Source organism: Python bivittatus, unplaced genomic scaffold, assembly GCF_059951505.1.
Source record: "Python bivittatus isolate LINGU-HERP-01145 unplaced genomic scaffold, Pbiv_v1 ctg000840_np1212, whole genome shotgun sequence".
Lineage (NCBI taxonomy): Eukaryota > Metazoa > Chordata > Lepidosauria > Squamata > Pythonidae > Python > Python bivittatus.
In genome coordinates this window covers 12,077,154-12,104,674 of record NW_028277113.1, presented here as the reverse complement: position 1 = coordinate 12,104,674, position 27,521 = coordinate 12,077,154, and the positions used below count along the sequence as shown (strand labels likewise).

At 42.3% G+C, this 27,521-nt stretch overlaps 2 protein-coding genes across 2 annotated transcripts; one reads left to right on the top strand and one right to left on the bottom strand.

Moving 5' to 3' along the window:
* The first annotated feature begins 881 nt into the window (after positions 1-881).
* Positions 882-7,414, top strand: TUBB2A (tubulin beta 2A class IIa). The gene is made up of 4 exons (XM_025163859.2): positions 882-1,007; positions 1,999-2,107; positions 5,085-5,195; positions 6,202-7,414. The coding sequence occupies exons 1-4, from the start codon at positions 951-953 to the stop codon at positions 7,260-7,262; spliced, it is 1,338 nt and encodes a 445-aa protein (XP_025019627.2). The 5' UTR covers positions 882-950; the 3' UTR covers positions 7,263-7,414.
* Positions 7,415-7,636: 222 nt separating this feature from the next.
* Positions 7,637-26,324, bottom strand: BPHL (biphenyl hydrolase like). The gene is made up of 7 exons (XM_007423868.3): positions 25,911-26,324; positions 21,708-21,811; positions 20,262-20,428; positions 17,672-17,825; positions 13,617-13,748; positions 10,115-10,238; positions 7,637-9,025 (listed from the first exon to the last, which is right to left on the bottom strand). Exons 1-7 carry the CDS (start codon positions 26,015-26,017, stop codon positions 8,938-8,940), a joined length of 876 nt encoding a protein of 291 aa, XP_007423930.1. The 5' UTR covers positions 26,018-26,324; the 3' UTR covers positions 7,637-8,937.
* Between the last annotated feature and the right edge of the window lie 1,197 nt (positions 26,325-27,521).

Genomic DNA, 27,521 nt, shown 5'->3' with positions numbered 1-27,521 from the left:
CCGATGGGGAGGGATGACTGCAAATGAAAGACAAGATTGTGGCCAGATAGTGGCAAGGCATTGGCACAATTGCCTCATTTTTAATCATGGGGTCTTTAAATTTTAAAAATACCAACATCACTTGCATATGAAACGGCTGTTTTCTTAGGATCTGCTTATTCCCGAGTTCATTTTTGGGTGCTGTGAATTACTGGGACACCTTGCGCAGGCCATTCTGTGCGTGCGTGTGTTTGTGCGCGCGCCACATCAGCAATTTATTGAACAGGATTTATTTTCCGGGAACTTGCCTGGTTTTCTAACAATTCCGCGTTCGGTACTGACGGGGCTGAAGGCTCGTGAAGCGCGAAGGAGGGGCGGGGGAGGGAAGGGGCATCTCATAGAGAAAGCCAGGAGCCACAGCGGACTTTCCCAATCGCAAATCCTCCCTTCAGCTCTCAAGCTCTTTCTATCGGGGCTTCCGACTTTGCACAGGAGGGTGGTGCAACGTGTCTTTCAGTGCATCAAAATGGTCTCTCTCTGGTTCAGGGAGATCCAAATGAAGAGGAATGAATGGGGGCTGGAAAGCCAACCAGCGCTGCCTGGATCGCTTCTGAAAACGCAGCTCGCGTCTCGGAGCGTCCCCAAAGGATAATCTTCCTGGTGGGCGGGCTCCTCATGCAGCTTCCCCGCCCTCTTCCTCTGGCGCGGACAGGTTGGTAGGACTGCGAATTTTCCTCCTCGTCTTGCAAGAGACAATGAACTCGCGCGACTCCTTTAAGCCCACCCCGTTCCGACTAGGCCAGGAGATCGGTGCCGGCGCCCTTTGTGAATGGAAGGGGCGGAGCCACGCGGAGCCCAGTATAAAGGAGCCGCAGGAGAGGCGCGCCCAGTTGCTGATGCTCGCAGGGTAGAGCTGCTGTCCTGAAGGTAGTCAGTGGGTGGGAGCCCGAAGCGAAGGCACAGCCGCAGCCATGCGTGAGATCGTGCATATCCAAGCCGGCCAGTGCGGGAACCAGATCGGAGCCAAGGTATCAGATGGCGAGGGGCGAACTTCCATTGTTGTCAGATTGCCTTCTCCAACCTGGTGCTCTTAAGATGTGCTGAATTGTAGCCCTGTTATCGTTAACCAGTGAGCTGGGGGTGGTGGCAGTTGTAGTCCAACGCTTCTGGAGGAAAATAGGTTGGAGGTCGCCTTGTCAATCCTGGGTGTGGGAACCAGTAACGCGATCTCTCTCTCTCCCTTTTCGGAAAGGGGGGGGGGGCGGTGGCTGCGCTTCTAATAAAATCCTAGCGAGTGCCACCTTTAACGCGGAGGAAGAGAAAAGATTTTAACCTGAAAAACAAGCTAAACCAACCACCCCCACCCCATCAATGCTGCGGTGATGCTTTTTTTAATGATTTTTGCAAAATCTCGGAGGCTCCTGCCCTGCTCGCCTTTCTCTGTCCCTGCATCTTCTTAGCGTAAGTGCTTCTGCTTGGAAACAAAGAGGGCCCCCGTTTCTCCCCCATCTGAAAAAGAAGCGATTCTTTTATTAGTGAAATTCTCTACTCTCCCTTTCACCCCCTGGTTCTAGTAACTCATGCCTTAGCTGGTAGCCTGATTCAATTTTAACAGCAGCCTTTGATAGCCTCGCCCATTTGCAGAGGATGAAACTGGGATATGAGGCGGCCTGCACAATGGGTGTGGGTTTGCAGACAAATAGTATTGCCAGATTCTCTCCTCCATCAACGAAGCAAATGAGAAAACCCAAACCACCCAAGCATAGCCTTAATTCCTTGGTCAGGGTTCGTGATGCAATTCTTAGATGGCTTCTAGCCATTGCCACAACTGTAGTGCTGCAAATACCTGTTGTAACTGCCAGCTTTAATAAGGTTAGAGCTTGACTTATACATCCAACCTCAGCAGGGAGGTGGGCACCGCTGCAGAATGCGGCTAAGGCGTGGCTGCAGCACGTGCCAGTGCAGCCTTCTTGGTGCTTCAGAGGAAGTGGCTAATAGCTCTCAAAATTCCCATTCCAGTTCTGGGAGGTCATCAGCGATGAGCATGGCATTGACCCCACCGGTAGCTACCACGGAGACAGTGACCTGCAGCTGGAGAGGATCAACGTCTACTACAATGAGGCGGCTGGTAACTACTTCAGTCACTTGCTGCTTTGAAACGTTTGGGGTTTTCTGTAAATGCTATAGAAAGCAGCAGAAACCAAGCAAAGCAAACCCCCTTGGGGTAGCTCCAGGGCAGAATTGTAACCAGCAGCATCCTTATCTGAATTGTGTACCTTGGGAAGAAAAAAGGGCAGAACTGTGATTCTGCTTTTAGGTTGCTCCTCTTTTAAGATATCACTGCTTCTCATGGTATTGGGGGAAGTAGGGACGGGGGTAGGTTAAAACTGAGGAATTGAGAGCCAGTTTCGTCTAGTCGCTAAGGCACCAGGCTAGAAAGCAGGAATCTGTGAGTTCTATTCATGCCTTAGGCATGAAAGCCAGCTGGGTGACTTTGGGCCAGTCCCTCTCCCTCTCCCTCTCCCTCAGCCCAACCCACCTCACAGGGTTGTTGTGGGGAACATAGGAGGAGGAAGGAGTATTAGGTATGTTCGCCACCTTATTTATAAAAATACTAAAGGTGGGATAAAAAGTCTAAAAATATATATAGTGGAAAGAGATCTATCTTGTCAACTACTATGGAAAAGCCAGAACTATGTTGGGCATTGATGGGCAGAAGTTGTGTTGACTTCCTCCTTTCCAGAGCTTTAAAATCCTATTCCTGTCATCAGTGCCTCTGGTTTGCCTTCAACATGTCTGCCAATCCTTTCCTGCTTTTACCTTAGATGCTGGTGCAGAGGGTGGGAATGGGCATTCTGGATTCCCTCTCTTCCTCTGAAGAGCCATAGAATTGCAATTTCACTAGCAAACACTTGGTTATCTGATTGGGAAGTGCTGGTATTAAAAACAACTTTGGATTTCCATAACTGAAAGCAAATCAAGCACACAGATCAAATTTTCGGATTCTCCTCATATGCCATGAACATTCCCCTCCCCAGGAATAGACTCAATTTTGCAGGCCAGCAGTATACAGTGGCCATTTTTTAGTTCTCTAGATAGCATAAAAGAGGTGGGGAGGCTGCTACTTCCCAATCTTTTTTTTTAATTTTTTTTCCTCCAAAGGAAATGGCAATGCTGCCATGGTGGACTGGCTCAGGCACCTTCTCCCCTCACTGTTTTCTGTCCTTTTTACCTTCATCCCTACCCTAGTGTGGGTAGTGAAAACAGCCTAAGACACAGAGATGGGAATCCCTAGAAGGCTCTAATATGGCTTCGCCTCTTTCTGGAAATGAGGAGAATAATCTTATTCCCTGATAAGTAGTTGGCATGACATGGGAGAGTTAGTTTAGACTCTTTGGGGCTAAACTTAACTTCCTCTGGATTAGTTAAGACTTAATTCCAAGCCTTAATTTTACATAGGGTGGGAAATCACTGTGGAAATTTGCTGAGTTTTTGATTTTTTTTTTTTTTTTACAAGATTTCAGGATAATTGGGGGGAGCACATGTGGTGTATGTATCATGGATGTTCTGTTTTACGTACCTAAATGGTAATAAGTTGCAGCACATTTTAAAACTGAACCAGGCTTTAGTACAGCCAGAATTCCAGACACATCTCCAGAGTACCAGGTTGGGCAAACTTGACATATTTTTTTTTTGGTGCCACTGAGTCACTGTTGACTCCTGGCAACTGCCTGGACAAGTCCTTATAGTTTTCTTAGTAAGATTTCAGAAGTGGTTTGCCATCGCCTGCTTCTTCGGGCTGAGAGAAAGTGACTGGCCCAAGGTCACCCAGCTGGCTTTGTGCCTAAGCTGAGACTAGAATTCATGGTCTCCTGGTTTCTAGCCTGGTGCCTTAACCACTACACTGAACTGCTCTCAAGTTGACTTAGTAGTTTTAATAATTACAGCTATTCCATGCAGACACTGAAAATTATGTGGAGCTGAATTCTTGGCAGCCTGGTGAATATTTGTTCATAGAGTTCCATAAAAATTTAGAGGCTTAGAATGTTGCATTTCTGTAGGCATCAAGGGAAAAACACGTGAATGTTATTTGACTGGATTATGGACAAAGGCCATTCCTCAGCAGGACAGCGCATGGCTAGCATGAGAATTTTCCTTCACACCTCCTTTTGTGAAGCTGAGGTAATAGGAACAAAGAATGTTCTTTGAGTTTCTGGAGAGCTAGCCAGCACTCAGCTGTTATAAGAGATTGCCCGAATTAATATGAAACAGCTTCCTATGTATTGTGTGAGCCCCCAGTTGGGCTGATTATTATAGAACTAGTTTGTCCATTAAGCTATGAGCCACCAGTCAAACCATGTGAATATATCCCTAAATCTAACTTTAAATTTGGTCTAGTTATCTTGCATGCTGGATAAAGCAGTACAGCTGTGTCTAGCCTAGGCCATTTTAGATGGCAGATGAGGACCTGGATAAAAGGAATATTCTTTTATACCAAAAAACACAATGTTCATAGGGAAAACTGTCATCAAGAATAATTTTAGCCTTCTATGTCTTCTACATGTCAGTGCTTTAATGGAGGATTTAATCACTATCTATGTGCTTCAGCCCTTGTATGTAAGACTGGGATCTGCTGAACCTGTACTTCCAGACTGTCACATTTCTGCCAACATTTGAGATTCCACCATTTGAGATTCCACTATTGTGAATAAGCAGCTCTTTTGAACCCATCTGCCCTCCTTTCCCAGTCAAGTAGGAGCTTTTTCTCCTTTTTCCAGTGGAGAGGGAGAAGGTGAAAGATTCTCCCATTTCAAGCACTCTGGAGATGCAGTTTTGCTTCTGTGCATGTATAGATACCCATCTGAGTCAAGACAAAGAAGCCATAGCATGATGCAAGCTGGTGCAGGAAACTTAAGAGAATATTAATCATGGCTGATCTGTTTCAGATGTGTTATTTGTTGTACTTTCAGAGTGAGTTTTAAAAACTCTGTTCCACAAAGGATTATTTAATGCCATCTTTTAAAATGTTGAGGTTGCCAAGGGTGCTGTGGTCAGGAGGTATTTATAAGGCTATTAGGTAAGGCTAGCTTTTGTTCTTCCCACAGGAAATAAGTATGTTCCCCGCGCAATCCTCGTTGACCTGGAGCCGGGCACAATGGATTCAGTCAGGTCTGGACCTTTTGGCCAGATCTTTAGACCTGATAACTTTGTCTTTGGTATGTAATACTAATTCTGTTTTTCTCTGATTATATCTTAAATAGCTGCGGCATAATTCCTGCTATTTAACTCATTCTAAGTCAAAGGTAGGCAATATGTGGTCTTAGGTCTTTTCTTAGGAAATTACAATTTCCAGCAGTCCTCATCATTGGCCACAGCTGCTGGGAACTGTAGTTCAGCAACACCTAGAGGGTTACCCTTCTTCTACATATATCTTACAGATCTACATGAAGTATTAAAAAAAAACAACCTCTACTATTTCTAAGATCCTTTTGATCAGTTCAGCCTCTGTCTGGCCATGACTGAAATGAGAGTAAGAATAATCAAGCATCACTCTCTACATAGTAAAAAGATGGCATAGCTATAGGCTGAGTTAACATGATCTCCACATTTGCTATCTGACTGAAAAATCTCCCTGATTCATCTCTAATCATCTAGCCTCAAATTACAGAATCTGGCCTCTTGGACTAATAGCCTGAACTCTATTCTTCTAGATTGGGATGAAGTCATTTCCCATCTCTCCATGCTACAGATGTAGGGACAAATACAGTGGTACCTTGGGTTACGATCTTAATCCGTTCCGTGACTCTGATCGCAACCCGATTTGATCGCAACCCGAAGCAAATTTTCCCATAAGGTTCAATGTAATTACCGTTAATCCGTTCCGGCATCTGCGGACCACGCATCAGGGGCGGAAAAACGGCTGCTGACCACATGGCATGGGCGGAAAATGGCCACGGACCACGTGTCACGGCGGAAAATGGCCGCAGATCCGGTTCGTAACCCGAGGTAAATTTTTGCAGCCGAAGCTGGTCGCAACCCGAAAAGTTCATTAGCAGAGGCGTTCGTAACCCGAGGTAACTTGACTGCTATTAGGCCAGATGACAAATTTACCTTGGACTGAATTTGGATTTGGTCCATAGATCAAATATGAAAATGATTTTAGGATTACTGTCATGTAAATGACTTTGTAAGTATATTGTGTCTTTCTAATTATTCCTTTAGGCCAGAGTGGTGCTGGGAACAACTGGGCCAAGGGCCACTACACAGAGGGAGCAGAGCTAGTGGATTCTGTGCTGGATGTAGTAAGGAAGGAGTCTGAAAGCTGCGATTGCTTACAGGGCTTCCAACTCACCCACTCGTTGGGTGGTGGCACCGGATCTGGCATGGGAACACTCCTCATCAGCAAGATTAGGGAGGAGTATCCTGATAGGATCATGAACACCTTCAGTGTAATGCCATCTCCAAAGGTGTCAGACACCGTGGTTGAGCCATACAATGCCACCCTCTCTGTCCACCAACTGGTAGAGAACACAGATGAAACCTACTCTATTGACAATGAAGCTCTGTATGACATCTGCTTCCGCACATTGAAACTCACAACTCCAACCTATGGCGATCTCAACCACTTGGTGTCCGCCACCATGAGCGGAGTGACCACCTGCCTCCGGTTCCCTGGCCAACTGAACGCAGACCTTCGCAAGCTGGCGGTCAACATGGTGCCTTTCCCACGTCTGCACTTCTTCATGCCTGGCTTTGCTCCCTTGACGAGCCGTGGCAGCCAACAGTATCGCGCCCTGACGGTCCCAGAGCTGACTCAGCAGATGTTTGATTCCAAAAACATGATGGCGGCCTGTGACCCCCGCCACGGCCGATACCTGACGGTGGCAGCCATCTTCCGGGGCAGAATGTCCATGAAGGAAGTGGATGAGCAGATGCTGAATGTCCAGAACAAGAACAGCAGCTACTTTGTGGAATGGATTCCCAACAATGTGAAGACGGCGGTGTGTGACATTCCCCCCCGAGGTCTGAAGATGTCTGCCACCTTCATCGGCAACAGCACCGCCATCCAGGAGCTGTTCAAGAGAATCTCTGAGCAGTTCACGGCCATGTTCCGGCGGAAGGCCTTCTTGCATTGGTACACCGGCGAAGGCATGGACGAGATGGAGTTCACGGAAGCCGAGAGCAATATGAATGACCTGGTCTCTGAGTACCAGCAGTATCAAGATGCTACTGCAGATGAGCAAGGGGAGTTTGAGGAGGAAGGAGAGGAAGATGAGGCTTAGAGGTTAAGTAGGGTTAGTGCATAGGCAAGTGTCCAAGGTGAGAGCTGTTCAGCTGTACCAGTGCATGCTTTTCCAGTTATTCTTGGTGCTTTTCACTGTTGCCTCTGTCAGCAGTTTTTGTGACCCTGTTCTATTACTTCAATATTTATAAATTGGCAAAATGATTTAATTAGGGTGATGCAAATCATACAAATCCTATTAAAGTTTGAGTGCTATAAAGCTGAACTGTTCATCAACTGTGCTGGTAGTAGGGCCAGCTCTACATTGTATATTGAAATCTTAAGAATTAACTTCTAAGTTTATGCAACTATAGATTCTGCACCTCTAATTGGTACTTAAGATAATTCTCAAGGAAAATTACTGCAGGGATTAAAGTTTTATTAAAGAGAGATGTTAATAGTTTATCTAAACCAAGAAGGAGATTTATTGAGTGCTGTACAAACAAAGCTTCTCTAGGTTGGTACTTTTTAGATGTGTTGTAACTTGCAACTCCCAGATTTTCCAGCCAGCACAGATTTTCTTTCTTTCCTGGGAACAATAGGTGTTACGGCCCCAACACTTCTGAAGGGTGTTACATTGGAGAAGACTTGTCTTCCCATCATTACTGACCCTTGATCTTGACTCCACTGGAAAGGCAGTAACCAAGAAATACTGACTTATAGAGCCCAATTAGAGTAAGCAGAAATCTTTTTTCTTCTACCCCATGAAATAATTTGCACATGCTAAAACATATTTTACACAATTGCAGAGGCACATGGTAATCTTACTTTGATGAGTTTTTCCTCATCTTTCTTGTGTTCTCACAATACACTAGGTAGAAGTGTTTATAGTTGCAATTAGAATTCTGTGTGTAGCTTACAACATTTTAATTGTGATTTGAACTGATCATTTCCAACTGTTGGGATTGGGCTCCTGAAAAGATGCAGGTATTGCATCAACTGGATTCTAAAAACTATTTTTTTTATGTACAGGAAAGGATTGTTATCATTGGCTTGTATAGTTAGGAGCTTATTCCCTCTCACTCTAATAGCTAGGATGTATTTTTTAATATTCAGAGTTATTGTATGTTCAAAATTACATCTGCCAGCATTTCTTCAATTAAAAAAACCTTAAGACTTTTGGGCAGAAATGGGCACGAGTGCAACTAGAATACTAGTAGAACAGGCATGAATTCAGACAGCTGGGATTAAACTTGTTTTCTGTGGCACTGTCTTTATGTTGGCTTTCTTTTGTGCATTGTGTAAACTCATCAAGGATGTCTGCTGTAAAATTAAATTCTACAATGGCTTTTGTGTGGTGTTCAATGCTGAGGATTCTGTATCAAGGCATGCATTCTGGATAACAACTTCTGTTTGTGCTTTTCTTCAAGATGAATCTGGGCAATAAAGTATTTATTGAAACTTATGTGGCTCTCTTAACATTTCTACAAAACTGTTGAGGAACAAAACATTCCTGCACTTAGCAGTTTTTAATCATTTAATAAAGATGGGGGAAAAAAACCCTATGTCCCAGAATTGTTCGTATATATTAGCTTTGCTACCATTTGGGGACAATATGGGCAGGGCAAAGAATGCAAGTCCCCTTGTCACACTCTTACCCTTAAGAGTACAGTTCAATATTGCCAGTTTCAGCTAAACTATACCAGTCTTTCAGGAACAGCAAAGAAGTAGGTGCCTTACAGAAGAAAGTCTTCTACCATTTTGTTAAACTCTCCTGCAAATCGTAGGTGTAAATTATGTTTTCCTTCAGGCATGAAATGCAACCTGCAATGACAAAGGTTGAATAAGTTAAAGTATACAAAGAACTGGTACCAGCCTTCCTTAACTTGCTGTCCTCCAAGTGATATTGGGACTAGAAATGGCAGCCCACACAGCCAATGGAAATCCTGCTTTGTCACTCTAGGGGTTGGAGTTCCAGCACATCAAGGGAACACTGGGTTGGTGAAAACTACTGTACGTGCTTGTTTAGAGAGGGAGAAATAGGCTGATGCAACAGAAATAAAGGAGGAATGGAAATATATGATCTGAAGCCAAATCAGCCGTATTTGTTAGTGTATGCTCTTTGTGCTGAGACAAGATAATTTCTTTAGGCCTTTGGAAACACAGGTATTATAACTGATCTGTTTCTTCGAAAGACCTAAATGAGATTTGCTGTTTGCTGATTTTAACTCCTTCCAAAGGAAACATTGAATGAACAAATGTCACCTTTCCTTTGGCTATACTGGCTGGGGCATTATGAAAGCTGAAGTCTAAAGCATCTACAAGCAACAGGTTGGGCATAAATGGAGGCATGGTTTGGTCCTACAAAATATGGAATTGGAAATATGTCTGTGTTCAGTGAAAGAAAGCTACAGCTTTGCCTTGTCACTACCAAAAACACAGTGTCTGTCTCCTAAGAAACAGTCTTTGATAGTTCTTCCTGCAGATACCTGTCTCGGAATATAATCTCCAACTTTTGACTAGTGGGACATAAAGGTTTCACAATGAACGACCTGGCCCTGGCAATGTCTATGTTGTCTGGTTGAGGGGGAGGTAGGAAGGAACCCAGTTAACATTTCATTTTATTGCTGCTGACTCCAAATGCATTCCCAAGCAGAATAAATAGGAATTTGTGCTTCGGGGAAACTGCAAGGTGAACTTAATGTGCAAATCTGCTTGATTCCTTAGAATCTTGGAAATATTTGTGTATCTCTCTAGCGGGGCTTCATGTGGAAGAACTCTTACCAATTTTATGGCACCTGAAGTCATGTATAACAAAAGCAGGAGGACATGGGAGGTGGTTAATCCTTTTACAAAATGATATTCATTGCACCAGATCATCTTCTTACCCTGCCAGCAAAGTATGAGACTTACCGTGAGCCTTTGATATGCTTGTGGAGGTATTCTGGATGAAAACGGGGTATCAATGGATCCTTCTCACCATGTATTATTAGTGTTGGGCATTTAATATGAGGCAGCAGAGGCTGACAGATATCACCTGGGGAGGAACAAAATGAACTAAAACCAATATTTTTGTTTAAAACAGACAAAAATGTGAAGACAGAGAATGTACTTCCCCATGGCGAAACAGCTGTATTTCTTGAATGAGAGCAGTTGGCCAAGATCAAAATTTTGCATTGTTTCACTCAGAGTGCAATATTTTTTCTTTTTGGTTCCCTCCACATCCCACCCCCCCGAACACTCCAGTTAATCAAATGCAGATAATGTTATATGAGAGCCCATTCAATTTAATGCAATGGCGTTTTATATCAATAGGGTAATCTTCATTTTTCTTCTTCTTTTGCGATCTACCCAAAGCTCTTTCACAAATACAGGAGAGAAATGCAAACAAAATATATTGCAGTTGATATCGGCATGGCACTGCATCTTCTGCACACAATGACAAATTCTGCTACTGCACTCATGTCCTGTTCATGGGTTGTCCAAAGACATCTGGTTGATCTTCATGGACACTGAGGGTTAGATAGTTTACCCTTTGGGGAGATTCAGTGTCACTCTTATTTTCTTAAAGTAATCCACATTTGTCTGACAGAGTAACTGAGCTTTGTGTGCAGTATAAATATAAATTGCAAAAAATTAAATAAATCCAAGTAAGCTGCTATTGTTTCATTCTGTATAACTTATTTCACTGTTTCTATATATGAGAAGGGAACATAAGCAACACTTCTGGTTTATATGATGCAATTAAACACTGCCTGCATACAAGATAAGCTTATAACATGGTTCAGAAAATCGCTGCATTCCCCTACCCCACCCCACCCCAAGAATATATCTTGAAGATTAAATCTTGACTGTTCTCTTTCTTCATACATAACAATGTCCCGATCTAAGCACAGCACAAAAAGAAATACTAACATGAGAAACTGCATGGCTTTTTGAACAAGAACTGTGCCATGACCATAATGAAAAATCTGTTAGGTAAACCCAAAGATTTCATCTGATTTTTGAAATCACTGCAGATTAATATTTCAAGTGGAACTACTATTCAAAGGTGTTCTTGCTGGGCATATATTAAAACTGGGAGTTATTAAACAGAGGGTAGTAATTAAGACTGCTGAGTTCATTTCCTAGCCTAGATGGTAATTCTGTACCCTTCCCCTAATTTCTGTCCTTGGTACATTGAACAACAGTTACCATGTAGAAAGCACTTAAGATGACCTTGGTGGAAAAACCCAACCAGGTGGTAATTAGTCTTGAACAATTTTAAACTCCAACTGGTAATGATTGACTTGGCTTGAGAAGCAAAAATAGGTAAAGTTAATATGTACTGTACTTAGAATAGAAGCAGAACAACAGAAACATCTTGTAAAGCAACTTCTTGTTCTCCCTTACATTCCAATCAAAGGTTATTGGGGAGGGGGGGACTTTATTTTAGGATGTTTAAAAATGAAGTTTTCTTTTAAACCAACATACTTCTGTAAGTAAACAGAATATTGCTCCTGGTTAAGAATGAATTAGGATAATTGGAACAGCCACACCTGTGTTGTTCTTATGGTCCAGCCTGGAATTAGGAAGCAGAAACTAATTTCAGGTTTATATCATGTACTTTGCTGAGTATAGTTGACCCAACAAAGGAGGTATGAAATAGAAGCATTTCCACTACTATTTGCTGGGCTCCAAAACTATTTTGCTCCATTCAGGTAACATGACACATTACTAATGCTTGGCATTTAAAAAAAAAAAAAATCTTTAAGGGAAGTAAGTTGTCAGCCTATGAAAAACACTGTCCTTCAGAGAACTGTTTACGCAGCTGAGCCCTACTCTCTGCCATGGAAGGCAACCATTGTATGTGAAAACTAAACCATCTTCAGTAAAAGGAAAACCTCAGCTCTGCCCTGTGAATTTACTTGGAAAATTGGCTCGAATAATCTATTTCATTAAGGGTTACTAGGACCCTGCCCCCCGAAACCATCAGAATGAAGGAATTTTGACTGCAGGGATTTTCTTTTAGAGTTCTAGAACTGTAATGAGTTCATAATCCTTCCATACAAAAATCTATTTCTGGATGTCCAAATTTTCTTCATTTTAGCATCGCAATGAGGCAGGGGAAAACTTATTTTGGTGCTGCCAGTATCAAGTACTTGGAAGTCAGAAACACTTGTGAAGATCTGCTACAAATCATCCAGAGATCCCCCAGTATATCTAGATCTCCTTTCTGACTTCTAATTTTCTGCATAATAGAACACATTCATAATTACTGTGTTGCATAAGACATCACATTTATGTTATCTTCAGTTCAGTTAGTTCCCATAAACATTAAAAAGCTATCACATTCTTCTTCCAACAAATCCAGGGTGGTATGATGCTGTTTAACAGTACATCATTCTGAGAAGCAGGTTCTCAATTGAAAGAGACTATCTGCTAAGTTTCAGGCCAAAGTGAAAATTTGAACTGAATCTTGCTGATTTAAATCCAACACTATTAATATTCTGCTCCATGTGACATATTAAATCAATAATAATTCTCCTCCTCCACCCCACCTTTACTAATCCAAGGGTTTTTGTGCTTTGGATGGCTATACAAAGAAGGAATGTCAACAGGTGTAGAACCCCAGAAGGTTGGGGAAAATGCATTTACCACAGTTCCTTCAGCTGTGCTACTGGCAAAGGCCCAGGAGGACTCATGTTGAAAGATAACAAACTCTGGAGACCCACATCCACTACTCCCCACCCAAAAAAGACACCTACTTTTTTTTTTTTTAAATGGAGTATTCCACCCTTTCTATCTCTTGTCTCAACTCTGTATTTTTAGCAAAGCTTTTCACAAGCCATCCAGATTGTGCCTTCTTTATCCTTTACATCAATAAGTACTTTACTCTTTCCCACTTCAAGTTGTCCACTTACAGAAAAGGAGGACAAAGAGGGGGTAATTACAAGGTTATGTTATACTGTTCAGGGCAGCTCCTCCAATCCAATCTGATGGCCTCCAGCTATGTTAAACTGCAATACCATAACTCAGGTTGTGTGGATGGAGGGCGTGCTGATTGAGGATGATGGAATTTATAGCTAACATCTCTTGAAGACACCAGGCTGGGGGACACTTTCTATTCATTCCCAGCCTCAATGGCCAGGGACATCTGTCCCTCATTTATGGATGCAAAGTGCTTGACTGAGCTGACTCATTCAATTTATCAAGCATAGCAGTATGATCTTATGAAAACAACTATATGATGCAGATCCCATCCCTCTCTTTCACATACAACGTTTTCTGAAAATGACACCAAGAGAAAGATAGCAAGAAGTAGAAGTTGCAGCAAACCCAAGAGGAGAATGTATTTGGGATATGGGGAACACATAATTATTACTTTTTTAATGAATGAGATGAAACAAACTAGGGGGCAGTTCCAGGTCCTTACCATCTGACTTGTGCATGAACTGGGAGATTCCATCCACCCAAGCTGAACAGGTTTTGCTGAAATATTCATGTCCATACATTTCTTCCATTGGCTTTCTTGCTTTTTCACTCCATTTTGAAACATCACGGATAGCTGCAGGTAATGATAAAATGAATATAGCCCCCCTCCAGTACTCTCTCTGACCTTGTATGCAACTTTTAAATGCCCGTCTGACTGCAGGTAATGATAAAATGAATATAGCCCCCCCTCCAGTACTATCTTTGACCTTGTATGCAATTTTTAAATGCCTGTCTGAGCATTTTGAAACCAAATTAACACAGGAACATTTTCCAAATGATTTAAACTGCTGGAAAATAATCAGAGACTCTTTAAATGCATAAGGCATACCTCACTATATATTCCTGTGTTGGCTACAAAGCTGCAGAACCAGGATTTTTATATTATTGTTAAAATGTATATTCTGCTCCATTCATCTCTGAGGAACTGAGTCAACTTATGAATCATTTGAAGAGGTTTGATGCAAAGACCTCCTTATTCAATTTGGATTATCCAATTAATATATTTTATGGCCTTCAGGATATCATCTGATCATGTGGGTTTGATCCATAAAAGTTTATGATATACTCTAGTAAGACTATGGCTAGTCTCAAAGGTGCTACAAATCTCTCTGGAGGCTTTTTATTGCTGCTGCAAAACATGACTATCTCTTTGGAACGTTTGTGTTGGAAATGTGTGGGCAATAGGCAGAAAGGTTTAACAGACTTTTAGATTATTGAGAACTATGATAAGGCAAGATTTCTGATGAAATGAGTTCGATGAACTCAGTTGCCACTGTAGATCTTCTAGGTAAATATGCAGTGTAAGAGCTGAGATGGTGGACCTGTAATGCAAGTCCCTGACATCCTTCACGCATATATATTATGAATGTTAGAAGAGGACTTTGGATTTTATACTTTTAAAAATGAGGGATCAACTACTGTATGTTTTCTCATCACAGAAATCCTAGGTACAAAACAAAAATTACCTAATTAGAATGTATGTTGCCTCCTATCATTTTCTACCTTAAGACTGTAAAGGAACACTAATTTTCTTTTTCTTTCCACTCACAGGCATCTGCAAGGGAATGCCAAATCATGCATTGTGACATCACAGTGGAAACCACGTGACCTACCCTAACCCCAAGGTCTGACTTCAAGGTTAGCATTGTGATATTTCATTATTTTTGGATCATTGTGGTTTGTACAGATGCCTATACAGTATTTCTATCCATACCCCATTTTTCTGCATTTAGTCTAATGAATAGTTCCAGGGAGCTCAAAAGCTGCTTTTACACTCTTATATGATAGTTTGATTGGGGGTGTAATATATTGTTCTAATTTAGATTTAACTTTTTTCAGGATTCCATACCTAAAGCATTAGGCAGCTTCAGAAAAGATGTTTGGATCTCTTTGCTTTAACTCTTTGGATTGGAAAATGTTGCCTAGATCCTGTCCAGTCATCCAGTAAATTGTGAGAAAAAGGCCTTACATATAACGGTGTTGAACAGAATGTAGTTTCCTGTTTGAAAATTACACAGAAAACTATATGAAACTCATGTTCTACAAATGTATCTGAATTATCACAAGGACACATTTGAACTCAAAGGATGGATAGTAAGGTTCAAACTGATCACTTCCTTAGTGTAATCAACATTCAGTGTGTTCTCTCACCCAGTGTCTTTAGCAGCCACTGTAGCCCTTTAAATCATCATCACCTTCAGATGCTCTAAGCAATACTGTACTTCAGTTTTTACCAAGAAAGTAATATGTTCTATTTAAGTGGCATTTTTCGGGGGGGGGGGGGAGGAGAAAATGTACAATTATTCTTGTGTTTAATCGGATTCTTTTCTTCTGCAGTGTTAACTGTTATTTAAAGATTGTAGCTACTTCTATTCCTTTCTGCCTACTACCCTATTTCTCATTAAGTGAATCTAGATTTTTTAAAACAAAGTTTAAATTTGTATTTAAAAAAGTTTTGAATACCATTTGTTAACCATATATCATGCCACTTAATTAAGTGAAAATATCTTGTTTAGTTTGCTGAGATTTAAATCTAGCTAAGTCTAAAATAAGGACCAAATGAAAATTTCTCATTCAGTTAAATGCAGTTGAGAGTCAAAACAAGAAGGTCACTATTCTGAGGTCCTCCCACTTCAGGTACAGCCATACCCTCTTGACCTCTTCCAGTGGCTTCCCGTGAGAGAGTTGAACCCCTGGACACTGCATATTGGGGTGCCTGAAGGCTGGTTCAAGCTCACAAATGGTGGCGCTCATCTCACAGAGAATGTCTACTTTATCAACATCTACAGACTCAAATGCCTCCCAGATATCCCTATTCACTCTTCAGAATCTGTCCAGTTGGCTTCTAACTCTAAGCAAATGTGAATAATTTTATCTGCCAAATGCCTTGCTAAAAAGTTGCAGCAGCCCTCTAGTGGTTCTTCCAGCTTATTCTTCCCTGTCCTGGTCACTCTAAAAAAGGGTTGCTGAATAGCATTCATGGATAAGTGCAGAGAAGTTATGATGTAACAGAGCTACCCTCTGAAAACCCATGGGATCCATCAAGTGCTTAGGGTGGACCACTCTAACTGGTCTTCCCTCTCTGCAGAGATTGGTGGTGCCAGTTAACCCCATGGGTGATCAGTCCACAACAGTGGACTGATTTCAATGTCCTCCACTTCTGAGTTGCTCTGGAACATAAACTAGATCCAGGGTGTGGCCTCCTCTGTGTGTAGGGCCTATGATGACCTCGAATAGGCCTGTGATTGTCATAGCAACAATGAAATCTCAAGCCACCTGGCTCCATCGTCCCCAGGGAAGGAAGACTGAAATCATCAAGTACTAACAGCCTGGGAGACTCAACCACCAACCCACCATAATATGTTTCATTTGAGAATCCTGAAATCTCATGAGATTTTGGCATTTCTGTATGAAATCCCATATTAATGCTAGTGCCCAAACCATTGCACAAGGTCAGACCCATATACCAACAGTAGTATAAATTATTGTATTATATTAATGTATTATAATAGTGTGAAATGTTATAATTTAAATGCTATATGGACACAACGTGCATTAATATCATCTTGGTGCACCTAGCACCTGAAAGTTTTTTCTTTCATATGCTTTACTGTAAATTCTCATTCTCATTATTATTATGAATTTTAATTTATTATAGCTACCCAACTCCAGTGGGCTCTGGTTAGCGTACAAAACCCAAAAAAATCCATAAAAACAGATAAATCCTAAAACCACACAGGCAGCCCAGTATAAAACAATCTAAAAATGACATAAATCAAACAAAACAAAACAAAACAGGCCCCCTGAAAATACAAGAACACATTAAGCACAGGCCTGGGGCCAAAGCTAGGTTTTAAGAGCTTTCTGGAACCCGAGGAGAGAGGGCGTTGTCCTTATCTCCAGGAGAATGCATTTACAATTGTTTAAAACAACAGCAGCAAAAAGAGAGCTAGTTTGGTGTAGTGGTTAAAGGCACTGGGCTAGAAACTAGGAGTTCTAGTCCTGCCTTAGATGCAAAGGCAGCTGGGTGACCTTGGGCCAGTCAGTTTCTCTCAGTCCTAGGAAGCAGGCAAGGGCAAACCACTTATGTTGCCAAGACAACTTGCAGGGACTTGTCCAGACCGTTGCTAGAAATCAAGATAAATTTGGGCACACCCAGACCCACGCAACCCCTCCCACAAACTATAGGAAGAACACTGACATCCTCTTTCTTCATTTGGTCTGATACTGTAATGAGATATGAGAATAACCTTGGGAGACAGGAAGAAGGGCCATAGCCAGAGCAACGGTCAGTCAAGAGATATCTCAGCCCACAGAAGGAAGGGGGGCAGAGAAAGTGTCTCAGAAGGGACCCTCCCCTGTTCTCTGGAAAGCAAAAGCAAGGAAGGGGAGAAGGGCTTTCAGACTTGCAAACTTCTGTTACTGTAACCTTACAATGAAGATAGTGTTACTACTCATGGTTTTGGTGACTACCTCAAAGGGCTGACAGATACATACCATTGTAAAGTTTCATATCCTCTTCTGTAACATTTGCGTTGGCTCCCCACACCACCATTTTGTGGATCAGATCTGGATGTTTTGCAGCTGCAATGAGTGCGGTTATTCCACCATCACTCCATCCCAGCAAAGAGAACTTCTGAAACTTCAGTGCCTTGTTTAGCATAAGGAAACAGATTGGAAATAACTCATTTTCATGGATGAGGGGCTTGGCCTACAGTTAGCTGATTCTTCTGAAGCAACACCTTCCCACTGAAATCAAAGAGATTCAAAAATGGCTAAGCTGTGGCTACAATGGGGCCCACTAAATTTATTAAATAATATTAAATAATATTATATATTAATATAGAATAATTATATTAAATAATAATAATGACAACAATGACTAGCAGTGTTGTTTAGGTTGCAACAACCACTGGGCATTCAAATAATGGCAGGAGCCTTGTACTTAAATAAGTCTGCCCAGTTTGCATAAGAATGCAGTTTGAAATGGTCACTTAACACTAGTATTTACAGCAGTTTCAACAGCAAGAGGTCAGAAAGAAGTCTGTCTGGAAGCAGCAGTGGAAGGGGGGACCACTCATAAGGAGAGAGCATCACCTCTTTCACTGCTCTTGCAATAATTCTCTTGCCACTCTTCTGTCCACGTGAATAGCTAGAATACTGCCAATCATTACCAGTGCAGTAGCATATCCTCTAGACAGCCAGTTTGGTGTAAGTCCTCGACTTACAACGGCAATTGGGACTGGAATTTCTGTCACTAAGCAATGCCATCATAAAGTGTGAGTGCATAGTTTAGCGACAGTAATCCCTGTAGTCCCAGTTGCTGTTGTTAATCTAATCCCAAAGTTATTAGGGAAGGCAACTTCCTGCTGGCTTCCCACAATCAAAGTCAGTGGGGAAGCTGGCAGGAAGTTGCAAATCCCAGGATGGCAGGCAGGTAATTGGCTGCTGCCGGATGGGGGAGGGAGTGAGGAAGTGCAAGGGGGTGCATGAGAGGTGCAGTGAGGGTCAGGGTGTGTGTGCCAGGTGCAGCACAGATTGGGGAGGGTGTGTGAGGGAGCAAAGAGATACATGAGAGGCACGGTGCAATTTGAGACGGGTGCATGGAGGTGGGGCATGGGTCAGGGAGGGTGCGTGGGGATGTGTGAGTGGCTGGTATGAGTGCAGAGGGGCTAGGGAAGGGTGTGCAGGTGGGGGAGACTTACCCCAGCAACTTGCGACCTTCCCTGCCGGCTTTCCCACTGACTTGCAAATGCCAATCATGGATCTCGGAGCACTGCAACCAGTCATAAGTGCAAACTGGTTGCCAAGCTCCCAGATTACAATCAGGTGACTGTGGAGGTACTGGGATGGCCAGAACTCTGAGAACTGGTCGTAACCACCATTTGTTCAGCACCATCGTAACTTTGAATGGAGGCTGAGGACTACCTGTAGTGGTTAAGGTAGCAGGCTAGAAACCAGGAGACCGTGAGTTCTAGTCCCACCTTAGAAATAAAGCCAGTTAGGTGACCTTGGGCCAGTCACTGTCTAGGAAGGAAGCAATGGCAAGCCACTTCTGAAATATAGGTGGTCTTCTCTTAAAGAGTACTCATTCAGTGAGTATTCAAATTTGCAACGGTGCTGAACAAGTGGTACTTATGACCAATCCTGAGTTTTGGCTGTCGCAGCATCTGGTGGTCATATGATCCCGATCCAGGCACTCGGTGCCCAGCTCACAATTACAACATTGGAGCATCCCGCAGTCATGTGGTTGCCATTGGTGACTTTCTTTGCCAACTTCTGACAAGTAAAGTCAATGGTAAACCAGGAGGAGGTTGCAAATGGTGACCATGTGACATCCTTGTTTAATGACCTGCAATGATTCACTTAACAACAGCAACTGGGACCGTAGGAATTGCCGTTGCTGAGTATCGTGATCACATGACATTGTGCTTTATGACCATGTTGCTTAGCAATGACAATCCCAGTCCCAATGGCTGTCATTAACCAAGGACTACCTGTATTGTCAAAAAACTGCAGGGACTTTTCCAGGCAGTCACCAGGAATCAACACTGTCAAAGGTACAAAAAAAAAAATGTCCTCTAGGTTGCAACACTTCTTCTTTTTATGTCTGAATAAGAATAATGAGGACTTTTCCTTGAATGGAGTAAGTCAAGCAAAAACTGGAAAGGGCTACTATAGAAACATTCTGCTTCTGAACAGGTCCAGGTCTTCACTCTCATAAAGTTTCAAAGGTACAAACTTTGAGGTTCTACTTGCTTGTTTATTTTTATTTATTCATTTATTTATATTTCAAATTTGTCACCGTCCATCTTACTACAGAGTGACTCTGGGCGGTTTCCAGTAAAAGCAGAACAAACATTAATTAAAATAAAGATTAATTAATTAATTAAAATATGCTAGAAAACTAGCTTCCTATATGATACGTCCAAGAGGCTGATGTTAATTAGGTGTTAATAAACTCAGGGAGTGTCCTCAAGGCACCAGCCACCCCCAGTTATTCCCAGAGTTAATGTGCAAAATCCTCAGAAGTCAAAGGTTAAACACTTCTCAGAACTGGGTTTCACAGAAGCCAGAATGTATTTACCTGCATCAAGTCAATGGCATCTTTTGCATCTCTTTCAAAAAAGTCTGGAGGAAAATCTCTAACTGGGGGGATTGATTTTCCATATCCTCGAGGATCCCAGGCAACAACAGTAAAAATCTGCTTGTTCATATACTTCAGCTGTGGTTCAAAATCAGTCTGACTACTGCCTAAACCAATACACAAAAACAAACTGCTAGATCATCATAACAAGAGAGAAACTTGTTTTACACGTTCATGGACTGTATATAAAAGAAAAACTCCGTCTGAAAAGCATGATTAAATTAACTATCTTTATGTCTCTTATTTGACGATTAACAATGGTAACAGATTTTCTTCTTCCACAACACCAAGATCAATTTCATTTGCAAGCTATTGCCCAAGCATTGTAAAACGAACCAATTTTTCCTTGGCTTTCTCTTCACCAACTCACTACCACTGGCTGAGTGACTATAAAACATCAGTCTCTCCAGTGGGAACTTAAGCAGCGTTCTACCTGATGCACTTGGTAGGACAGCAGGAGGGAAAATGCTGGTTTCTTGAGCTGGATTCCAGGAGAACAGGTGGAGGGTTGGTTTTGTTGCTTGCAGTGTGTAATTGATGGATGTGGGGGACAGCAGTAGTTGTGGGAAGATTTCATACACCACACTAACATGGTGATTTCATAATACCATGCTGGATTGGGTTATCCAAAACCTTACAGAACTGTGTGAACACTTTCAAACTAATCAAAACTTTTTGATTAAATGATAGTAAAGGGTGTGTGTGTTGGTATTGAAGTCACATAATTTGCTTATAAAGACAATGTCTCCCTTAAATTAAGTTTACATCTAGTCAAATTATAAACGTGTCCATGTTGTTTGAACATGGTTTGAAATCTGAACCACTGAAAGTTGGCATCTGTAAAGAGTTGCTGGAAGGCTTGTAGGTTGCCTATTCCTGGTGTGGAGGATTTTTCATTCCTTTGCTGAGTATTATTTCCCCAAAAGTCTCCTCCAATGCTGGAATTCTATGTTCTCCAGCTAGTTCAGTGGGTGCGCAGTCAAGCACATTTTGAGGATCTTAGATTGGGAAAGGCTAATCCTGGGTCAAACATAACTAATTAGCATATCTACTTTATAGATGAAGAACACCAAGGCTGAGATTTAGTCAATAACTCCAACGTCAATCAGGGCAGGTAGAATTTTTCTTACAATTTTACTTGCCCTCATTTAGAACATAGTAGTCAGAAATCCTTGGAGATCTCCTCTTAATCATCCAGAAATAAACCAATACATCTTAATTCACCTTCTATCTAATTTGGATAGTAAATTAGCCTATTTATCTATCTAATTATTTTAGAATGATGCACTATTATAAAGGACTTCCGACAAATGTATTAACATACTCTTTTTGCATATACTGTACGTTCCAATTCAGTAGCATTGTACAAAGGCAAGAGATCCATACCTAACATGCCAGGGAATAGCAGGACGACATGATTCCCATTTCCAGTCTGTTGGTAGTGCAGGTGGACGCCATTCACTTCTACTTTAGCTGAGGTTATTGCAGTGCTAGAAGAAATAGCTTCAATTGTTCAATATATTCATATTCCATCTTTCCTCCCAATAGCATGCATAGTTCTCCCCTCTTCCCATTATATCTGCACAATAAGGCAACATACATGGCTCTTCTCCCTCCAAATGATATCCTCACAACGATCTAGTGAGGTAGGTTCAACTGAGGTATACTTTCATGACTAAGTTCTAGTCCAACTTTCCAACTCAGGTTTTTGCAATAAGGTATCTGTTAGATGTGTTTGAACTACACTTCCCAAAATTCCCAATGAGCAAACTCAACAGGAATTTTTGAGTTGCAATCTCAACACATTTTGTGGACATTAGGTTAGGAAAGGGTATTTTAACCACATACTAATCAATTGATTGACTGATTATGTGCCATCAAGCTAGTGTTGACTGTTAGTGACCACACAGAGAGACCTTCTCCTGGGTATTCTGTCCCCAACCTGGCCCTTCAGGTCTTCCAACAGTGTACCCATTGCTACTGTAACTGAACTGCTGTAACCACCTTGCTGCTTGCCATTCTAGTCTTCTCTTTCCTTCTATATTTCTTGGTTTCCCCCAAGTCCTTCTATGCTGCCTCATCATGGCTGGCTGGGTGGGGTGATGTTCCAGGGAGGGATGAGCAAAGAATGCTGGGAGTGTATGCCAAGAGTATATATTCTCATTAGGGTCACCCAAGGTGTGAAGGTCATCCCAGCTGCCCAGCTAAGGCAAGCAGACACCTATATTGGGCAGCAGTGATATAGGAACATGCTGGAGGTAGATGCTCACTTTGGTGACAATGGCAAAGACATTGACAAAGGTATTGCTTATAGAAGTAAGCTGACATCCACAGAAACAGTACATGAATGCATGGAGAAAATTATGCAAACAGAGAGAATTCGAGTTTCCTTCCTCCTGAAAAGAAATGCAAATTCCTTAGATAAAAGTTAGCATCTGGAATCACTGACCAAGCTTCCTGCTGTGCACACTGGTTTCTGCTATGTGTGCACTATGCAACTTTGGACGTTGCCTCTCAAGGGCAGAAACTAAGTCCCAGCTGCTGCATTGATGCTGGAAAAGGCCACAATATCCACTGAAGCCTTTTGCAAATAAGAGCTGTCTTGTTCTGAAGATCTGCATTTAGTTACACCAGGTTTTCTCAAGTAAACTTGCTGACAAGTTTCTTCCATGCTGTTAAAAATCAAGCACAGTCAGCAGAATTACATAATTTTCTCTCAAAGCTCAATTCCTTATCTCCCTGGTTACAAATGTTCCATTCTAATCAAAATTCAAAACCATCTTCAAAATTTGATTTCAGATACCGAACAAGTAGAAATTAATTAATTTCCATTAATTTGAATGGAAAATTCCAGAAACTGTTCTGAGGAATGATAATGCAAAACAAAACAAAAACCTCAAGGTTCATGTATATGTAATTTTAGTAAAGATTTCAAGAACCCTTTGCCTTTAATGAGTTCAGTCCTTATTAAACTGGAGAACCTTTCCTCAAATGAACTGAAATTGTCCTCGCTCAACCCCACTGAAATGAATTGAACATATGCAAATTAAATCTCATCAACTGCAATGATTGACTCTAAACACACTGAGTCCAGACCTGCAGATTGGCATAAAATGAAACTTCATTTGCTTAATTTCTACTAATATTGCTCAATCTTGACCATCCCTCCTTCTTTCCCTACAAAATCCTAACCCTAAATGGATAAAATCTTTTTTCACTCTGCTGAAAGAGCTTCAGAGTATAATTTTATTTTGTGAGATTTACAAAGTGTGGTGCAAAACAAAGGATAAAGAATATTCCCCTCTTATCTGGGATTAAATGAACACAATTAGAAAAATGTATTTAATCATCCTCTAATAGCTTCGTGTTCGCACGCTCTCTCTCTCTCTCTCTCTCACACACACACACACACATCCATTCTGCAGGCAGTTCAGTTCCAGGTTTTATTAAGTGAAAATCACATGGCATTTCTTTCTACAAAGTGCGTATATTCTGAATACAAAAGATCTGAGGGAAAAAACCCTCATCCACATTTGATCTGGAAATTCCTCCTACACAGATCGCCTACTTAGAGCTATCAATCCCACATGCCCTTAAAAATAGTATTGCTGTTTTAAATATTTTTAGTTATAGAAAATAATGCAATCTACTGTAGTCTTCTCCTATCTGATGTCCCCTCAGCACAATTAATTGTTGAGAAGGGTGAGACCTGTAGTTTAAATCATATGGAGGGATCCAGGTTGGGGAGGTGCAATGGGATATATAGTACACCCTGGAAATGTGTAGGAGTGGGTAGGTCCATTTCAAAAAAAGTTCCTTAATCCAGGGGAGAGGTGAAAGCATGAGAAAGAGACTCAGAGTAATTCTGCCTTCATCACTCTAAGACAGTATTTCTCAACCGTAGTCACTTGAAGATGTGTGGACTTCAACTCCCAGAATTCCCCAGCCGGCCATCTTCAAGTGGCCAAGGTTGAGAAACGCTGCTCTAGGAGAATTGCTCTGGCAAACTTTCATGGTTCTGTTACTCTACCCTACTAGCAAGAAAGTTCATTCCAGAGATCTAAGTGGTTCTTATATCCTGAGTTTCCAGCTCAAAACCCTCAGGGTCAAACAGAGAAGAGACTAATTATGACCCTGTCTGTTCTATAAGGGAGAGAACTATTCTCCCATTCAATTCAATGTTGAATTTCAGAGGGGACAGCAGGATTCTGTTGGCCAACCTTGCCTCCCTCAAACAAAAGGAATGAACAGAGCCTTCAGTACCTAAACGTCATGTGTATTAAGATTTCCAGGTGCAGTGAAGAGTTTAATGATATGCCCACAAATTCCTGCTCAGCACAACATATTTAAGCAGCTGCAGGAAAGACCTAACAGAGGTTTCTGCACAATAGGTTGAATAGATGTGTGGGAGATTTAGGGGATTGTGTGAAGCCAGGCCATTTTTTTTAACTCAACATATTGGATTAATACTGTACCCAGGTTAAGCATGCTGTGGGAACTGGTTGTACTTCATGGAGCTCTCCTTGCACTGGAGGAAGAGATTGAAGAGGTGACTTTTGTGATTTCCCCTTTCCCCTAAACCTCCTATATGCCACTATCGTGTATATAACAAATCTGACCTGCAGTATAATAGGAGACAAACTAATTTGCACATGGCTCACCATGGACAAAATCTACCCTACTTTTTTGTTAGGATTTTGCAAACAGTGTAAGATAGCTCTGAAAAGCAGCTTGGTTTAATCTGGTGTGGGAAGTACCAAAAAATCTTGTACATGGAGGCCTATTTTAACTGCAAACAATTTTGCAGCCCACCTGCAAATAAAGAAATCCTGATTTCTATAGAACTTGCTTCCCAATAATTATGCACAGGCACATAGCCTATTTTTCAAAACAACTATTTCAGCTTTATTATTATAATAAACCGGCCAAAGGTAGGCTTGAAGGCTGTCCTTTTCCAGATTTCTTAACTCGTTCAGAATTTTATTCTCCTAGATAGCTGCTCACATAAAAGATCGGGGGAGGGGGAGGAAAATAGATGCTGTTGTTCTTCCCCCACCCTTCCACCAAACGTTCCTGAAGCCTGTTGTGGGTGCTTTTCCGACTTACCAATGTATCTTTTAGTTTCACTCTTTAAAACGCGAGCTTTACCCTCCGTTAAAGAGAAGGCTGTCTACCGTATGAAGGCCTTAGAAGCCCTGATCTGATTCCTATCAGACTTCGTTCCACTCAAGACAAAGCCTGCGCGGGATCACAAGCAGTTAAGTCCTAGATGGCACACAAAAATTAACACACATACACCCCATGGCAAGATTGCCAGGTGCTCCAGTTGGACAGAAACTCTTTCTAGCCTTGCAATTAAGCCCCGCGTTCCTCTCGGGCCCTCTAAATTTATGGGCACAACCGCCTAACCTCGCCACTACAGCTCACCCACCCCCCTTCGCACCTCATCGATGTTTCGCCAAGTATTAAGCATTCACGGCTTTTTCGTGCGACTAACCACGCATGCGCGCTGGGGTTTCGGCCCCCTTGTTTGCGCTTCGAGGCTTGCAGCCGTTTCTTCGTTTCTCCACCTGTCCCGCGGGCACTTACCTATAGGAAGCCGTCGATCGCGGGACCGCTGCCAGCTGTGCGGAGCGGGAGAGTTGCGAGAAGAGGTGCCGCAGCCGCCGAAGCGCTGCGCCTGCGGGTCGAGTCATTTTCCTTCCCACGGTCTGTCTCGCGACTCCGCCTTGGGGCTGCTCTTTATCCGCTCCCGGGGAAGGTGGAGGCAAGGGGGTGGAATCGCAGTTAGCCTAATCTTTCCCCCCCGCCCGGGCAGGAGAGCCGTCCCACCTATGGTCCAGGAGGCAGACGGGCCGCAGTTCTGGACTTCTTGTCCGAGAAAGAGGGCCGCATTCTCCCTTTCTTCATCTTCCTGAAGTTCCGGGACGCTCAGCGACAAACCCAGGAGCAGAACCAAAGGAAGTACTCTGCAAAAGACACGTTGGTTTGCGTTGGCACCAATTTAGCAGGAACCCCATCAAGCAGGAGTAGAACCTCCATGTCCCAATATGGTGGGCCTGTTTCTGGAGTGCCACGTGTTCTAGCGGGGATTTGTAAACCATGGAAACGGAACATATTGGTTATATATAACATGTTGGTGGATCTTTGGTGTACTCTAACGTTTTGCTTCTCTATGTTCCTACCAGTGCTTACCAACAAACACTTATTTATATTCCCATGGTACACATAGCAGGCACAAGAGACAGTGCACACAAAGTACTAATATTCTCCATGCTCATAGTCACCTACAGCTTGACATGATAGAAAAATGATGTGTGTCTGCAGGGAATCATATTGCAAACCTCACCCTTTCGTACTTGGACCCCAACATTGGATGTAAGTACAGGTAGTCCTCGCTTAGAGACCACAATTGGGACTGGCAACTTGGTTGCGAAGTGAAACCACAATTGTGCTTAAGCTTTCCTTTCCTTTCCAGACCTGCAAAGGTCATAAATGTGAGGATTGGTTGTAAAGTTACTTTTTCCTCACTGTTAACTGCGAACAGTTGCTAAATGAGGACTACCTGTATAGAAGTTGCTGGTTTTATATTGTGGCATCACAGTGCTATCATTTGCCCCTCCTGTAGAAATCTGTGCCTATGCTCTCACGGGAATGAGCAGGAAATAACACAAGCCCTACAAAATAGTGAACAGAATTATGTGAATCCATGCGAATAGGTAGAACAACACAAATCTTTACTAATGCAGTAGCATATCCTCCAGAAAGCCATTTTGGTGCACTGGTTAAGGCACCAGGCTAGAAACTGGGAGACTGTGAGTTCTAGTCCCGCCTTGGGCACAAAGCCAACTGGATGACCTTGGGCCAGACACTCCCTCTCTGCCCGAAGAAGGCAATGGCAAACCACTTCTGAAAATCTTGCTGAGAAAACTGCAGGGACTTGCCTGTGGAGTCACCTAGAGTCAATATTAACTTGAAAGTGTGCACACAGACATAAACACACATGACAAGACTTGCTCCTGCTTTGGGCATTAGGCCACAGAACTAATTTCCTGATTCTGTTGCAGTTTCTTCCAATACATCTTCCTTTTGCATCAGGCCTTCCAAATTTCCTTTGCCATTTCAGAACAAAAGGGGAAAAACTTCCATGCTTCAATGGCAAAAGCAGTCCTTTCCAAAACATGCTGCTACTCTCATGTT

Bases quoted from the DNA above. Each gene is read 5' to 3' on its own strand.
- BPHL (XM_007423868.3), bottom strand. From the start codon at position 26,017: ATGACTCGACCCGCAGGCGCAGCGCTTCGGCGGCTGCGGCACCTCTTC. The intron at 17,826-20,261 runs GTAAATACATTC...ATGCTAAACAAG, and splicing joins ATGCCATTGACTTGATGCAG to GCACTGAAGTTTCAGAAGTT. The intron at 13,749-17,671 runs GTATGTATCTGT...CATTACCTGCAG, and splicing joins GGATATGAAACTTTACAATG to CTATCCGTGATGTTTCAAAA.
- TUBB2A (XM_025163859.2), top strand. From the start codon at position 951: ATGCGTGAGATCGTGCATATCCAAGCCGGCCAGTGCGGGAACCAGATC. The intron at 2,108-5,084 runs GTAACTACTTCA...TTCTTCCCACAG, and splicing joins CTACTACAATGAGGCGGCTG to GAAATAAGTATGTTCCCCGC. The intron at 5,196-6,201 runs GTATGTAATACT...TTATTCCTTTAG, and splicing joins ACCTGATAACTTTGTCTTTG to GCCAGAGTGGTGCTGGGAAC.